This window comes from Ostrea edulis, chromosome 9, assembly GCF_947568905.1.
Source record: "Ostrea edulis chromosome 9, xbOstEdul1.1, whole genome shotgun sequence".
Lineage (NCBI taxonomy): Eukaryota > Metazoa > Mollusca > Bivalvia > Ostreida > Ostreidae > Ostrea > Ostrea edulis.
Window position 1 is genome coordinate 72801645 of NC_079172.1, and position 18610 is coordinate 72820254.

Consider the following 18610-nt stretch of genomic DNA (forward strand, 5'->3'; position numbering starts at 1 on the left):
GACTAACTCATTCTAAAAGAAAGATTTGGAATGCTTTTTAAGGGTGGTATCATGTTCTTAGTTATTGGAAACAACATAAATTCTAATGAACTTTAAATTTTAATTTTTTTTGGCTCAAAAGTTGGAGGAGGCAGCTGCCTCCTCCGCCTCCATGTAATTTACGGCCCTGTATTTACGGGTGTATTCAATACCACCTCCTAATAAAAACACGGGGGTGGGGGGTGGTATCGTATAGACTCTCATTATTATCATTACAAACAAAATTACCGGTTCCTGTGATTAGACAAATATTGATTTATATTCACAAAATAAAAATTAAATCAAAATCGGAACCAGGAAAGCTTAATTGATTCCCAACTACATGGAAATGGACATAAGATTTTAATAGTGATATTGTTTAGCTACAGTTCATAATGCATAAGATATAATTGCAAAAGTCTATCTGTTAGTTGGATATTATCTTGTATACAATATAAGAATTTCTTTACATATATAAAGTTAACATCAACACTGTTCCAAGTATCTGATTTAAATCATTACTTCTTTTTACTGGCTAACAATTTATATTTCTATTAATTTGTCTTGAAAATGAAAAATCCATCGTACCACTGGACTTGTTTATAAAATGAAATTGATCCAACTTCGCCCCAAAATCACAGATTAAACAGTGGCGGATCTAGACCTCACTGTGTGTGTGTGGAGGGGGGGGGGGGGGGGCTTTTTTGGTCAAGCAAAGGAGATATGGTTTTGGTATTAAATGTTAATGAAAATTGAAACATCCATACTTCTTCATTATACTAGCCCGAATATTTAGAAATAATTGTCAAAGTGCACAAATGATCTTACAAAGATTTGGCCTAAAAGCAAAATATGCTTGACCTGGACCATTTAAATTGGCTTTAAAAGTGTTTCAGGTGTTTTCCCCCAAAAAGTCACTAAAATGATTTTAAAAGATTTGAGATGACCTTATAGAAATTAACAAATTTTGCACTAATCAAAATTTATAATCCATAGTTTTGAAATGTTTGAGTGGAGTATGAATGGTTGGTATGAGTGATTATATATCAATTGTACATCTTACCTTTAAAAGTATATATTATGATGCACTTAATTTCTATTTGTACAAATAAATTAAAAAAAAATTAAGCCTAAAAAAAATAATTTAAAAAAATTATTATAATCCGAGGATTAATGTGCATTAAATTATACTTTGTTGTACAATATGAAAAAGGTACAAATTAAACAAATATTAGAAAGAGATTACATATCTTAATGGTAGTATAAGTTAACCACATTCACTAACTGCAAAATTGTAGCTCTCTGAGAAAATATTGGGACAGATCTGTACCAATTAATATTTTCTCAGAGAGCTACAGTTCTGCAGCTATTGCATTCACATGATTATGAATTTCACAATATTTCATATGAATTTAAACGTAAAAATTAAAATGTATCCTTTGTCTTTGTATTGGGTGATGTATATTGCAACATAATTTTCAATGTTCATGCTGAGAATTGCTTTGCCATTATTTTCCAAATATCACCATATAAGCCTACAATATTACATATTATGTATCAAATGAATTATTTATAATATTGACTGAAATAGCATGATATGTTGATCATGATATGAAATGCTTATAAAAGTATTAGATGGCAAATTACAACCTCACAAAGTCATTCACCCAGTAATTGTAGATAAGGAACAATGAGAAACAAAGTCAGGGGCTTGCTGAGCTGTAAAGAACATTCCATGTGTATTATACACAAAGGGATTAGTTGGGGTAAAATTCACCAGACAAAACCTGGGTACAGATATAAAAAAAAAAATGGACAAAATGACCATGCAAGGACAAAGTCAATATTAGAAGTTTATTAAAGCATAATAACAAAATGTCACAGGACATAATACTGATTTTTATATAAATTCAGGGGGGAAATCTGTTCCTTTTGTAAAGTTTACAAAAATGCATGTGTAAAATATATGTTATATTTTTATGAGATTGTTTTTCAATTTTATACTATAGATTTTGATAATTATTATTAAATGCTTATTCCTTTTATCATATCTATTGCAAAATATGAATTAAAATAGGATTTTCTTTTACTGATATAGAATACTAATAGGCTTTGTAATCATTGGGTTTACAAATTGCTACACAAGATCTGACATTTTTCACATAGCTTCTGCGTGCATGCATGTCATTTGATTCCATATCAACATATCAATTAATAAGCAAGATTCAAAATGTGAAATTACTTTGAAAAAAAAAAAAAACACAACAAAAAACTAGATGACTGATAATCTATAATATGCATGATAGTTCAAATTTTCTTATGAATATATATGTATATCAAATGATATGTCAGAACAATCAATTTGCTATTATTGTACGTACATGTATATGCTTTCATAATGTTGCTGTTGTGTGATAATGAAATATTGTCAAATTAAAAAAAAATGTGAAATTACAATTTATTGTCCTTAGGTTTGTAATCAAGAATGAAGGAGTAAATGATAACCTAGTGGTGGATCCAGAGGGGGTGCTGGTTCAGGAAATTTTGCTAAAATAAAGTAAAAATAACACATTTTGAGGGTGGACCCCCCTCCCTTGATAACCAAAATTAATGGTAAAATTCCCCTCTCTCAAAAATTCCTGGATCCATCCCTGTAAGCATTAGACAATCATTAATTTGTCATTCCATTATTCATAATTTCTTCATTGGACACATGGAGGCCAACTCTCACATGTGTGTATATAGACATAATTCCAATTATTTTGAAAATAAAGAGGTCAAAGTACCAATTGAATTCAATATAAAATATATAAAGAATATCTTATCATGGATATAAAGATTAAAACATTTCAATCATGTTAATTAATAGATTTTTAGGTCAATTGATTCTCTCATGTGACCTATTGCTAGTGGTCAGCTTCTGTTGTGACAGTAAACAAAACATCAAGCTTGAAAATATCATGATTCCTAGGGTAGAAATTCTGACTCCAGGAGGAACCAAACTTGATATATAGTGTTTATGTGTAAAACATTTAAATTTAGATAACATCTTCCTTAATGCTATTGATACTTTTAGGTAAAGAAGGAACAGGTAATTGTAAATTTCATGACCTCTATCAGTGATAATAATAATAAAATTTATATACATGCAGCCTTATATAAAACAGTTTATTACTCTAAGGTGCTTTACACAATCTGATTAAAATAAGATCTTTGATCCGCTCCGTTATTGTTATGTCGTTTCAATAAGATCTTTGATCCGCTCCGTTATTGTTATGGAGAGGATCAAAGATCTTATTTATAACAATAACGGAGCGGATCAAAGATCTTATTTTAATGAGATTGTGCTTTACAAGGGCAAGAAGAGGAATGCAACAATAAAATAGAATTAAATGACATTATGACAACTTATACATGTATCTGTAAATTAAATTATCAAAATAAAACACTAATGGCTAAAAGTTGGTTGGTTTTTTGGGTGGTTTTTTTTTGGTATTTGATAATTAAAAACACAGTTTATATATACATGTTAGAATTTAAAGGTTTTGATACTAGCTTTAAAATAGATGGAACAAAAAATGGTCATAGTAATTACATGTCTTTATGATTTAAAAGAATCTTTCTTTAATTTTGTTGACACTAGAATATTATAAATGATGGATGCATTGTCAAGAAAAACAGAAAGATGTACAAAAATTGTGACACTTGCAACTCCAGGGTTCTGATTCAAGGTCAGATCCAAATAGTGTTAAAAGTGTATATCAAGTTTATAATTGTAAAATGTTTCATCAGTATAGACGCTTTTGGGGGAATGAATTACACCTTATACATGTATTATACTTCTACTGAATATTAGAATTTAGCATATAAATGCATGCCTTAGAGCAAGAAAAGTTACTGTATTATATAGATTTCATTCATATTGAGGTTAGTAATACTTTTAACTAAATAACTCAGGTATTTAGTTAAGGTCAGTGTCTTGTTGATATTTTTGATGTGTGTATGCATGTACGTGTATGTGTGCGTGTGTGTGTGAAATACAAAAAAATCCATAAAGATTTGTTTCAGAGTTTTGAGTAGTGATCAGTTTTAGCAATCATCAACAGCTATGGTATGAATCTGTACACTCATCTTTGTTAATTTCTAAAAAGACTTAAATTGCATTTCAAAAGTAGTCAAGTGTTATGTGAAGGAGATTTGAGGAACATATGTTCCTGCTAAATGTGTGTGATCATACATTTGGGGTGTCAATGGATGGAAAATCATCTGAAGATCGAAGTTTTGAAGAAATTGAAATACTTTATTGAATATTAATCAATCTTATTTTCATTCTAAAATCATGTACTCAAAGGAATTTTCTTTCAATTACATATGTAAGTGCATTAAATTGAATTATTTTTCTATTTCTTACTTACATTTAAAACAGTTATGTTTGTCATTTTGTTTCTCAAAGTAGAAAATATTTTCATGTAGATTTTTCTTCCAAGATTATTATTCCTTAGATTTCAATTTAGAACATTCAAGTAAAAGAAAATAAGACTCTAAAAAAGGAGGTCTCCATGTGAATTGAGAGAAAGAAACGGAAATTATAAATTCTGTGGTGACATTAAATTTCATTTCATAATTTTGCCAGCTATAATAAGGTATGATATGAGATTCAGGGTGGTACATTTATGTGCATACATGTACCTTGTATCTCCAATTGAAAATTGATTGCTTTAAATCAATTTCAACATTATGAATATCCTACAAAAGTAAAACATAATGATTTTAAAGTTTAAAAAACACATTGTTTCACTCCTGAAACCTTGACCTCACATGGATATATATTGGTATTTAGTGTTGGTAGGTTTTGGTTCTTTTTGGGTGGATTTTGGATAATGTAGTGAATTTCAGTTAGTTGTAGCACAGTAACATGGAGTGAGCTTGCTTGCTTCCTGATATCTAGTCAATCACTTTTTAAGACATACATATTTTTCAAACTTGCAATGCACATATTTGTTTACATTTTTGGTAGGAGTGTTTTATATGCTCACTATATATGTCATCTTCATATATAGATGTGTAATTGTTTGCAAAAAGAGGAGACATCTAAATTCCTAATAAAAATGATAATTACATTTAAATCATAATTGTGCACTTCATGTACTTTTTACATGCAAAATCATTTCATATAATTATATGGTTTTTGTATTTTCTGTCCATATCTGTAAGTCTGTCTGTCACAAAGTCTTAAATTGTGCATTAAAATGCTTCTCCTCCTGTATGGATTATCTGATAAACTTGAAACTTTGTACGATGCTTCATTGCCATTTGCAGATGTGCACATTGTTGGGAGAGGATTTATTGTTATCCTAAAAGTTATAGTGGTTCGATCCAAGAGGGATGCGGGTGTAAAATAGCTTGTGACCATTTCTCCTAGTTGCAAACATATTGCAGAGTCTTGAATTTTTTTTTTTTTTTTTTTTTATACAATACTTCATTATCATTTAATGATGTCTAGATTTCTCTGACCCAGGAATCTAATATTTTCCTAAAATCTACAGTGGATCAAAAACAAGTATTTTAAGTGTTGTTTTTTTTACCCTTTATTGAATAATCTTTGTAAAATTGCATGTGCAAAAGTAAAGATGCTTTGAAAATTCAATTACAAAACTAGTTCTAATTGTAACGGGGACCGTTACAGATGTTCCCCAAACCTCCCCCAATTAAAAAGTGATGTCCTTGTGAATCTATAGCAAAAAATCATTTTATTTTAGCCTTTAATTACATGTAGTACGTTCAATATGGTCATTTCAGTACCAAAAAATGAAAGAAAGCGTTGCACGCGCATACACGCGCACGCGTGTATGATTCCGAATTTTTGTTGATGTCATTCAACAGGCATGTGTATCATATACCCACAGTGTGAATTTCATAACATTTTCACCAAATATAAGGAAGTTATAGCGATTTAAAAATCGTCCAATCAGAATTCAGCACACGTGCATGCACGTGCCGAGCAGTCATTCTAACCACAGCAATTTGTAAGGAGTACCAAGACACATCTAAACCATTAATATCAATAGAATTTGAAGAAAAACAAAAACGTTATCGTCCTTTAAATATTGAACATTTAAAAAACGTTGCACGCGCATGCGCGTGTGCGTTGGCATATTTTTGTTACACCAATATATAGATACACATATTGTCTATGTATGCTGTGAATATCATCTCATTCGCTTCATAAAAAAGATAGTTACAAAGGTTTTAGTATTATCCAATCAAAATGAAGCGCACGTGCATGCGCGTGCAAATTGGTAATTTCGACCATGCAAATCAGTTAAGGGTCTCAATATCTATCTATGATATGAATTTCAAGCCATTTCAATGAACAACAAAAAAGTTAGACTGATTCCAAAGTTAGTGTACAAATTTTGTAATGCGTGTGCTCGCGCATGCGTGCGCGTGCTGACAAAATAACTATTATTTTTCATATGTACAAATGATATACTATCATCCTAGTTAGGTTTTATATCGCTTCCTTCAATATTCTGATTTTCCATTTTTTGTACCAAAATTGCAATGCACGTGCGCGCGCGTGCATGCACATGCAGACAAAAGGACTATCACTATGCACATCTACAAACGCTATACTATCATCCTGGAAAGTTTCATATCGATCCCTTTTGTAGTTTCTGAGAACACTACCGGACAAAAAAGTACCGGAGAAAAAGAATAATAATAATAATAATAACTAGTTCTAATTGTAACGGGGACCGTTACAGATGTTCCCCAAACCTCCCCCAATTAAAAAGTGATGTCCTTGTGAATCTATAGGAAAAAATCATTTTATTTTAGCCTTTAATTACATGTAGTACGTTCAACATGGTCATTTCAGTACCAAGAAATGAAAGAAAGCGTTGCACGTGCATACACGCGCACGCGTGTATGATTCCGATTTTTTGTTGATGTCGTTCAACAGGCATTTGTATCATATACCCACAGTATGAATTTCATAACGTTTCCACCAAATATAAGGAAGTTATAGCGATTTTAAAATCGTCCAATCAGAAATCAGCACACGTGCATGCACGTGCTGAGCAGTAATTCTAACCACAGCAATTTGTAAGGAGTACCAAGATACATCTAAACCCCTAATATGAATAGAATTTGATGAAAAACAAAAACGTTATCGTCCTTTAAAAATTGAACATTTAAAAAACGTTACACGCGCATGCGCGTGTGCGTTGGCATTTTTTGTTACACCAACATATAGATACACATATTGTCTACATATGCTGTGAATATCATCTCATTCGCTTCATAAATAAGATAGTTACAAACGTTTTAGCATTATCCAATCAAAATGAAGCGCACGTGCATGCGCGTGCAAATTGGTAATTTTGACCATGTAAATCAGTTAAGGGTCTCAATATCTACCTATGATATGAATTTCAAGCCATTTCAATGAACAACAAAAAAGTTAGACTGATTCCAAAGTTAGCGTACAAATTTTGTAATGCGCGTGCACGCGCATGCGTGCGCGTGCTGGCAAAATAACTATTATTTTTCATATGTACAAATGATATACTATCATCCTATTTAGGTTTTATATCGCTTCCTTCAATATTCTGATTTTCCATTTTTTGTACCAAAATTGCAATGCACGTGCGCGCGCGTGCATGCATGTGCAAACAAAATGACTATCACTATGCACATCTACAAACGCTATACTATCATCCTGGAAAGTTTCATATCGATCCCTTTTGTAGTTTCTGAGAACACTACCGGACAAAAAAGTACCGGAGAAAAAGAATAATAATAATAATAATAATAATAATAATAAGAAACAGAGTAAAAACAATATGTTCCCAAACTTTGTTTGGGGAACATAATAATAATAACTAGTTCTAATTGTAACGGGGACCGTTACAGATGTTCCCCAAACCTCCCCCAATTAAAAAGTGATGTCCTTGTGAATCTATAGGAAAAAATCATTTTATTTTAGCCTTTAATTACATGTAGTACATTCAATATGGTCATTTCAGTACCAAAAAATGAAAGAAAGCGTTGCACGTGCATACACGCGCACGCGTGTATGATTCCGAATTTTTGTTGATGTCGTTCAACAGGCATTTGTATCATATACCCACAGTATGAATTTCATAACGTTTCCACCAAATATAAGGAAGTTATTGCGATTTTAAAATCGTCCAATCAGAAATCAGCACACGTGCATGCACGTGCTGAGCAGTCATTCTAACCACAGCAATTTGTAAGGAGTACCAAGATACATCTAAACCCCTAATATCAATAGAATTTGATGAAAAACAAAAACGTTATCGTCCTTTAAAAATTGAACATTTAAAAAACGTTGCACGCGCATGCGCGTGTGCGTTGGCATTTTTTGTTACACCAACATATAGATACACATATTGTCTACGTATGCTGTAAATATCATCTCATTCGCTTCATAAATAAGATAGTTACAAACGTTTTAGCATTATCCAATCAAAATGAAGCGCACGTGCATGCGCGTGCAAATTGGTAATTTTGACCATGTAAATCAGTTAAGGGTCTCAATATCTACCTATGATATGAATTTCAAGCCATTTCAATGAACAACAAAAAAGTTAGACTGATTCCAAAGTTAGCGTACAAATTTTGTAATGCGCGTGCACGCGCATGCGTGCGCGTGCTGGCAAAATAACTATTATTTTTCATATGTACAAATGATATACTATCATCCTATTTAGGTTTTATATCGCTTTCTTCAATATTCTGATTTTCCATTTTTTGTACCAAAATTGCAATGCACGTGCAAACAAAATGACTATCACTATGCACATCTACAAACGCTATACTATCATCCTGGAAAGTTTCATATCGATCCCTTTTGTAGTTTCTGAGAACACTACCGGACAAAAAAGTACCGGAGAAAAAGAATAATAATAATAATAATAAGAAACAGAGTAAAAACAATATGTTCCCAAACTTTGTTTGGGGAACATAATAAGAAACAGAGTAAAAACAATATGTTCCCAAACTTTGTTTGGGGAACATAATTAAACATTTCACTGGTTTGTTAAGGTACTCACTACACTAAAGCTTTATGACACTATGTTACAAGATGGTGATTTAAATGTTTTGGGAAAGTATTTGTATTGATCGATTTATTCGTCTATAACACCATAGCTAAGTGGTTAATTAATAAAGCATTGGGCAAAAGAGAGAGAGAGAGAGAGAGAGAGAGAGAGAGAGAGAGAGAGAGAGCATTGGGCTGGTGAACTACAGATCTTGAGCTCAAATCCACCAGTCTTTTGTTCATGTGTTGAAATAATATTTTTGAAAATCATGTTTTTATCCAAATTTGCATTTTTTGCTGTTTTTGGCATACACACTTATTGTATATCATCAGATCTTTTTAAAATATTAAATCTATTTGTACTGATTTGAGAAACTATTTCCCGGTGTAGTGAGCCACCTTAAATGTAAACATAAAAAGACTCCAGTCTTTGTTTACATAACACAGAATGAAGGCTAAAATATTGCTTTTATTCCTGCATCCAGAAGGTTAAAATTTTGGCTGTGAACACAGATTCAGTTATACTTTTCATGTTTAACATTTAAAAAAATGAAAACAAAATTAAAAAAAACAAACAAAAAAAACGTAAACGTCCTGTTTGAGAATTTTTCACTTGTATGGAGACGTCACCATTGCCAGTGAAGGGCTGCAACATTTAGGTCTATGCTCGGTGCTTATGCCCCTTTGAGCAGGGGTGGATTAATATTGTGTCACACATTTAGGTAATGTCATATAACTGTAAACAATGTCTCTAGAGGATTTGGGTGTTGCTCAACCGGAAATGTAATAAATGAATGCATAAGATTGGATCATACTTCTTTTTGGACTAGAACATCCAGGACTGAACTTTCTTAGGGTCGAGATGTCTGTTAACCGTTTATTCGTATTTACCTGTCAAAGTCTTTTTGACGCTTCAGGTATAGGAGAAAGTACTTTGACTTCAGAATGAATGTGATTGTCAGAGGGAGAATGATGGACCGAAGCATGCATTTTGTAAAATGATTCTTGTGTTGTTAAATCTTCGAGAATCTTGTTGGAGATGTCTGATTCGGTTCACGAAACAACTTAGCATCATCTAGCAGTAACAGATTTCACCGTAAGCACTTAATTAACACTCATTTTAATATATTGTAAACAAATTGTAACTGTAAGCTAGGCTATTCCAAAATTCCACAACATATCAGAGGAACCGGTAATTTAGCCTGTACATAATGATAAGAGTAGGGGTATATACCACACACCCCTAATAAAAGCACTGGGATTACTGAATCAGAATGACAATTGGGGTGGGGACGATAAAAGCAGAATTTTCGAATTATTTTGAAGCGAAGTTTTGAGTAAGAAATGGTGCCATTCCTTTTGGGTTATTTTTTTCATTGGGGATGGTACCATAGGGCCTACTATTATTATTACAGACAAAAATACCGGTTCCTGTGAATATTCACACCTGACGACCTGTAAAGGGTTGTAAATAGAGAATGTGAACAGCTGCATGTACATAAGTTAGTGTTCTAACTGCATAATTTAATACCGTTCAATTTTATTCTAATATTTTTGTGATAGAGTTATATGTATACAATTGAAATTGCATGGGAAAGAGTTTAGTAATGCAGAGCTCTAATATAATTTAATTTCTCATGTTGTTTAGACATTTATCCATTAACACATGTATAGGTCTACATAATTTAGGAATGTAATTACTAGATATAAAGTTAATGTCATTCCTTAGCTTGCAAGTATATTCTTAAGAATCATGACAAACAACACTCTTTAAGATACAATTTTCTGCTTTATTACTATATTCATGGGATAAAAGTCCCCATCCTGTGTTTTATTTGGGATATTTATTCCCATTCATGCTCAAATAGGATATTCACTGCCATTTCATGTTCATTATGGGACATTTCCTCCCATGGGACATTGTATCCCATTTTGAATTTAAATATGGGAGTTAAAATCCTATGGGAGAAATTATATTTTTTCTCCCATGGGATTTTTGGTAGGAGTGAAAATCCCCCAAGTGGGATTAAAAATCCCTCCAAAATCCCATGGGATTTTTTGATTTCAGGTGAAATATCTTAAAAACTACAATAGTTACAAGTGTAAATGTTGGTGCATGTCTTGTGGACATAAAATCCCATCTTTTTTTGTAAAGGGTTTATTTGTATCCTTAATAAAAGGGTTGGCGAAACTCCGGACTTTTGTCGTGTCCAGAGTTAAATGTCGCACTGTTTAAAGTAATACTTCCGGATATTTACGGATTAAATATTTTTATATATATATATTTTTTATTTTTTAAAGAATCGAACCGCTCTCAAACACCACTCTCACTGAAATATACCATGGTTTTTAACACACACAAAAATACAATCATGATGCAGTGAATATACAGTCTTAAAAATAGCACAGAAATTGAATTGATTTGGTGTTAACAGCTGATCGATCAGATTCACGTGACACAGATGAGGTATACCCTTGTTCTTAAAACAATTTCAATGCAAAATAAAGTTTGGCTTACTAAGTCATCAGTTTCTAGTCCTAGCGAATTAATTCACAAAACACATTTACGAATACACACTTGAAATCACAGTACAATCACAACACAGTTGAAGTGAAACACGCATTAAGTTGAGAATGCCACTTCCGGTTGATGACGTCATATATGGAGCACCGTTCGTACACGGGATGAAGTGCGCGGGAACCACCAATTGGATCCACCAATTTGTTTTCCTAAATCACGTTGGGCGCCATTTTTTGTAACCGTTCTTGAATATGAATTTCACAAGATGGTTGTAGGGTAGTGAGTTCATTTATTTCATCAATCATACGGAGTAAAACATATACGAGATGAGATGTGATGACCCTAAAACAATGACAATATATAAACATATAAACAACACAAAGACAATACTAAGACATGATATTTCAACAATAACAAATACACAGAACATTCAATTAATACAAATTAATGTTTAGGCCATTAATTTATAGTTTACATTATTTCTGTGATTAAAATATAGTAATTAGATTAGGTCAATTATATGTACATTACATACCGGTTTATGGAACCGAGTTAGCCCCTTATACAGTGTTGGCTCAAAACTGGGCTTTATATATACTGACCTATTAAAACAGCAATTATAACAATATTCACAAACCCTTCTTATTTAAGGATACATGAATTAAAATAAAAACTTGCAATAGCTGAATAGATATTCATAACATTTAGCAGCTTCCATTCTTCTCTTTCATACAAGTTTAGCAATTGATTTAAAATATAACTTTTCTCATTCATTAATTACTTATATAGAATTAAATAAGTGATTTTATAGATTTTAAATAGCTTATTTTACTTACAGGTAAAGGTGTTGTATAGAACAATCCAAGTACTTTTAGATTTATAAAATGTAGTCACACCTATGTAAGACAAACTATTCTTCTCCTGGTCTAGCAACTCACTAACTACTCACTTTGAAAAAAAGAATACCTGCAAGCACCCTGAAATTCCCGCCAGGGTCTACCATTGGCCAAAATACAAATAACCAGCCAATAGAAATTTAAACCCAGTACATTACCTATTAAAATGTACATACTTTCACCTAGGCTATCAATACCTGAGACCTGGACTTAACCATTATAAGAAATAGGGGTGTTTAGGTTTATTTAAACACATACACACAAAACTGTAGTTAGTAGCGCTGCGCATGAATGAATGCAAGCATGAATGAATGAATGAGAATCTGGATTAAATCAAAGTATAATGTAAAATAATAAAACAAAAGTCCAACTATCACACTTATGTTAAAAACAAATGGTTTGTGGGTTTTTCCCCCCCAATACATGCAATGTTTATGAATCTTGTGTGACTTTTTCCTTGTATATATTGAAAAGACATTGTGATTGATGTCGTGCATGTAATGTTGTGACACAGGCGGCACTCCATAGATTTGTTACAAAATCCATTTTCAGCTCGACCGATTTCCCGTCCAACTACACCCAGATTTAGGACAAATTCAATGACATCAGCTTAATGTTTACACTTTGCATCTGAGCAGGTAAATTTTATGAATACTGGTAAGCATATAGTTCAATTTAAAATTCCCGTAAAATGTCGATACATATCTGACTGAGGAAAATGATTTAGATTTAGACAGTTAGATACGTGCCGTATACAATTTTAGGAAGAGTTCATTAGATAATAATTTTCGACAACAGTTTCCATTTTGACAGCAACAGTTACTGAGTAATAATTGATTGTGATGAAATATTGAATTTGAATTCAATAGATTTTTTTTCTACTTTCGTTTTAATATGAACATGTACGTTGCAAGTGGAAACTTGTTTTCTTTTCCCCAATTTCTTTTTTTTTTTTTTTTGGATACAGGCTAAACACATTTACACGCACAGTCCTTTGTCTACTGGTAAAGTTAAAAAACTTTGTGATGTCCTACTAAATCTAGAACGGTTTTTGTTTTTAAATTCTGATTATTTACGTTCTGTCTACAATCTACAGATGTCCAGACGGGACGTAAAGTTTGCCCAGCACTATGTGGAGTGTACACAGTGTGAGGCGAACGCTGAACATTACTGTAACACCTGTACCGACAACCTGTGTCAGGTATGCCGGGACCGTCACACCAAGAGCAACGCCACCAGATCCCACGTCATCGTCCCCTACCAGGAGAGGCCGACGATATCTCCAAACACCGAATCCTGTCACCTCCATCCAGAATTCTCTTATGACATGGCGTGTCAGGAATGCAAGCTTCCGGTCTGCTTCAGATGTATGAAAGAAAACCATAAAGGCCACACATTCAAAAACATTGAGGACACATTGAAAGACACCGAGAAACCCTGCAGAGACAAGATTCAAAACGCTAAGAAGAATATCCTCCCAAAGCTGCGCGACCACTTAAAGAAATTATCTGACCAGAGAACAAAGTCCAAGGAGAAAAGAACCGACATAAGGAGACGACTGCGAGAAGATGCAAAACAGATTAAGGATTTAGTAGACACCATTCTCCAGGAGAAACTCGGAGATCTTGATAACAGCGACAAATCCCTGGATGAGGAATTCGAAAATCAAACAGCCATTATATCTCGTTTTATATCCAACTATGAAGATTTCATTGATGGATTTGACGATGAAGAAAAACAACCGTACGAGAAGCTAGCACTGCGAAATGAAATACTCCAGTCTGAAGTTACAGAGCCTGAATTACCAAGCCTAGAAAATCCTCAGTACCAACCAGAAATCATCAACAAGGACGGGGTCATGAAGCTGTTTGGAAAACTAAGTATGCCGAAGAAATCTACGGCTGAAAAACCAAAAGTAGAAATTTCGAAAAAACTTGACATGCCAAAAGATATTTCTATCGGTTCTCCTGTAAAATGTTTGAGATTCGATATGCCCGCTAAGGATTTACGTCAGATTTCCTGTGTATCTGTAGACAAAGTTTGGGTTGGAGATAACGAAGGCCAGATCATGCTCATGGAAAAGACTGGAAACAAACTGGACGAGATTAAAACAGATTCGTCCTCAATGTGGGGTTATCATGCAGTAACTTACGATGGTGATCTGCTGTACATCGACAAATCAAACAACAGCATCAAGAAATACACATCAGACAGGAAGCTTAAGACCACAACTGTAATCACAACCACGGGAAAATGGTGGCCTCTCTGTGTGTACTCCTCCCACAGGACCGGCGACATACTGGTGGGGATGATAAAAGATAACAACAACAAGAGAGTGGTCCGATACAACAAGGAGGGACGTGAGCTGTGGCAGAGTCAGTACGACGCCCAGGGTCAGCCTCTTTATGATTATCCTAAATATATAACGGAGAACGTGAACGGCGACATCTGCACGTCAGACGGTGGTTCTAATGAAGCCGTGGTGGTGGTGGACAGGGACGGAAATCACCGGTTCTCCTACAGAGGGCGTCAGGACGAATCAAAATTCAATCCTTATGGAATCTGTACCGACGTCCACGGGCGGATCCTAGTGATAGTGAAACAAGCCAGCGTTCATATGATTGATCAGAACGGAGAGTTTATCACCGTCCTACTGACCAGGGATCACGGAATATTTAATGACTCTGGACTGTGTACAGACAGCGACAATAATATCTGGCTTTGTGGAGATAATGGAGTGAAAATGTACAAGTATTTGAATTAGTCGTGAAGTCACTGTGTCGGCTACTGTCCTTGTTTCAATGTTGATTTACATGTAAGTAACAGTGCGTGGATTTACATATGATAAGAATTGAAAGATTACACCATTTGCTTCCTCTAAGAAATACGAATTCTGGAAATCCGCACAGGGAAAAATTACACAATTCCAAGTTTTAAAACAAACAGACGGAAAAGAGTTGTATTGGCCGGGTTGCACAACGTGCAAATGGCTGATAGAATGGTGGGCGGGCGGGCGTCCCTGTAATAGGGTACCTACTCCTTTCACACTTCTAACTTCACGCTCTTCAAACTTGGTACAGTTGTTATAGATACATTGAAGATGCGCATGTGCCTTTTTGAAAGTGATCAGACATTTTTCAAAAAAAAAATACCTGTAGTTAAACTTTGTCATTTTAAGCATGTCTTGAATAGACGGTATCTATTTTTGTAATCAACTCCTCTTACAGCATTTATTTGACATTCTACAGACCTTGTACAGCTGTTATGGAAGCATTGCAGATGTGCATGCGTCATTTTGGAAGTGATTGGACATTCTTCGAAAAAAATACATGTACATGATGTAGTTGAACTTTGTCATTTTTTAAGCATGGTACCTACTTTGTGTAATCAACTCCTCTCACAGCTTTTTCTTGACATCAGACCTTGTACATTATAGTTGTTATTAAAATATTGAAGATATACATGTGGCATTTTGAAAGTGCTTCTATTTTTTTGTTTTAATTTTACCAGTATGTTTTGTTTTGCTTCATGTATCTCTATGATTTATAACATATTTTAAAGCAACCCGGCCATTTCTGTTCTTGAATTGATTTTCTCTTGATTTGTTAGAAAACCTTGCAACTAGTACAGTTGCGATAGAATATTGACCTTTGCTAGAAACAATACATTCAATATTAATTTCATTCAAGTCATCTTTTTCATATTGTAGAATTTTGATTATGAGAGTTCAATAAACTACATAATTTTATTCATATACTTTAGTTGCGAAATAAATCGTATCCTAACAATAAAAATAATTACAATGAAATATAAAGGCTACAAATTCGTAGAAACGCAATGTAAATATTATCCTGAATAGAATAAATATCGTACCGCACTGCAATTTTTGAATAATAATTCCCCCTTTTTGTATTTGGACAAGACCACGAAATTAAATGATCATAGATGAAAGCAATAACCCAAGTCATGCCCAATAGTTGAAATGTAAAATATGTGAATTCTAGTAATCTTATGTTGAAAATAAATGTGCAATAATATTTTCAAAAAAAAAACAACAACAACAAAACAAAACAAACATTATTCAAAAATAAGCTTCAATTTGTCTTCTTACTTGTATGATAAAAGGACGGATGTTGATGAAAATACGATAAATTATTTTCAAAATATCAAAATGCAATATTGTTTGAAAGGTTGCTAAGTAAAATAAGAGGAAAGCCGATTAGGCTCATTTTGAAAGAGTAAAAAAATATCTTAACTCGTTATAACTAATAAATAATTATCTTGTTATAACGAGTTAGTATCTCGTTATAACGAATTAACATCTCGTTATAACGAATTAGTATCTCGTTATAATGAATTAATATCTCGTTATAATGAGTTAATTATCTCGTTATAAGGAGTTAATTATCTCGTTATAACGAGTTAGTACCTCTGGAAATGTTATGGGCCTGTTCTTTCCAAAATTTAATCATAACGATTATGAATTATCAAAATCTGCAAAATTGAATTTATAAAATCTCTGGCTTACACACGATTATTTTATGATGACTACATGTATTATGTAACAATTTTATTCGTCGTGAAGATGGCAAGACAATGTTTATTTCTAGGTGCAAACAAATGAATAGGTGACGATATATTTTCTTCTATTCAACAAAAATACTTATTTTCCATTGTTATGAATAAATTTATATTTTATTGTTTTAATATACCACAATGGTTTGACAACATGTTCGAGCTAACTCGATATTTGAGCAACAAATCAGTCAGCCTAGATGCAGATGATCTTATTGAGAATGTAGATATATTTATACTACTAATGCAATCACGCAGAACTAGAGAGCTTCTCCCTTTTTAGCTCACCTGAGCTGAAAGCTCAAGTGAGTTTTTCTGATCGTTTTTTTGTCCGGCGTCCGTCTCTCTGTCAGTAAACGTTTTTACATTTTCAACTTCTCCAGAACTGCCGGGCCAATTTCAACGAAACTTGGCACAAAGCATCTTTGGGCAAAGGGATTTCAAGTTTGTTCTAATGAAGGGACAGTCTTCTTAAAGGGGAGTAATCACGATAATACAAAATTAAATGAATTTAAAAATCTCTCAAGAACCAGTTGGCCAGAAACTTTAAATCCAAATGAAAGCTTTCTGACATAGTGCAGATTCAAGTTTACTAAAATCATGGCCCCCAGAGATGGGGTGGGGTCACAATAGGGAATCAAAGTTTTACATGCGAATATATAGGGATAATCTTTAAAAAAAATATTCTTTTCAAGAACCATTGCGTCAGAAAAGTTGAAAACTTGAAAGTTCCCTGGTATAGAGCAGATTCTAATTTGTTCAAATCATGTTCCCCGGGGTTAGGGTGGGGCCACAGTAGGGGATCAAAATTTACATTTAGATGTAGAGGGAAAACTTCGAACAATCTTCTCAAGAACCACTGGGTCAGAAAAGCTTCCTTACATAGAATAGATTCAAGACTGTTCAAACCATGGTCCCCGGGGGTTAGGATGGTGTCACAATACGAGATCAAAGTTTTGTATGCTGATATATTTAGGAAAAATCATTACAACTCTCTTGAAGTACATGCATTTAAGCTAGGTCTTTAATATTTTGTATATACATTCTTTACAGAAAGACCTTTCATGTGGTTCCATGCTGTGTGATGTTATGACATTGACCTGGAAGTCTGACTTACTTTTAATAAAATTCTGACCTATACAATACTGTAAATGTATTACATTTGGCTGTGTATTCTATTAAGCGCCTTTGGCGGAACGCAGCTTCCGCTAAATCAAGTACATCGCTAAATGCCATCCGTAAATCTAGATGTTTAAAGTAATTCTTCACATTCATTTAAGGAATTAATAATAAAGTATGAATATGTTTTGTTCTTTATTAATGAAATAATGCATATAAATTCAAAACAATAAGTTACACAAGAAATATCAATAAAATTGAACAAGCATTTTATTTATTTTCCACGGAAAAACTGACCGTTCTGACGTATATTAGTATCGTTTTACAGTGATGAAACAACGTCTAATATTCCAGCTTTTCTCCAGCCTGTTTTTATAATGTCTGCTGTTATTTTCTGATGAGCAGACACAAGCC

The 18610-nt window shown here is 33.3% G+C and overlaps 1 protein-coding gene across 2 annotated transcripts; it reads left to right on the forward strand.

Annotated features, from left to right (window-relative positions):
• The first annotated feature begins 9074 nt into the window (after positions 1 to 9074).
• LOC125658222 (uncharacterized) lies at positions 9075 to 16256 on the forward strand. 2 transcript variants are annotated; one of them, XM_056150577.1, is made up of 3 exons: positions 9075 to 10181; positions 13055 to 13140; positions 13599 to 16256. In XM_056150577.1, the coding sequence occupies exon 3, from the start codon at positions 13599 to 13601 to the stop codon at positions 15264 to 15266; it is 1668 nt and encodes a 555-aa protein (XP_056006552.1). In that variant the 5' UTR covers positions 9075 to 10181; positions 13055 to 13140; the 3' UTR covers positions 15267 to 16256. The 2 variants fall into 2 exon arrangements, with proteins under 2 accessions (XP_056006552.1, XP_048745345.2); XM_048889388.2 differs by lacking the exon at positions 9075 to 10181 and having other exon boundaries at positions 13032 to 13159.
• Positions 16257 to 18610: the final 2354 nt, after the last annotated feature.

What these genes read in the sequence shown, in the direction of transcription:
- LOC125658222 (XM_056150577.1), top strand. Translation starts at nt 13,599, where the DNA reads ATGTCCAGACGGGACGTAAAGTTTGCCCAGCACTATGTGGAGTGTACA.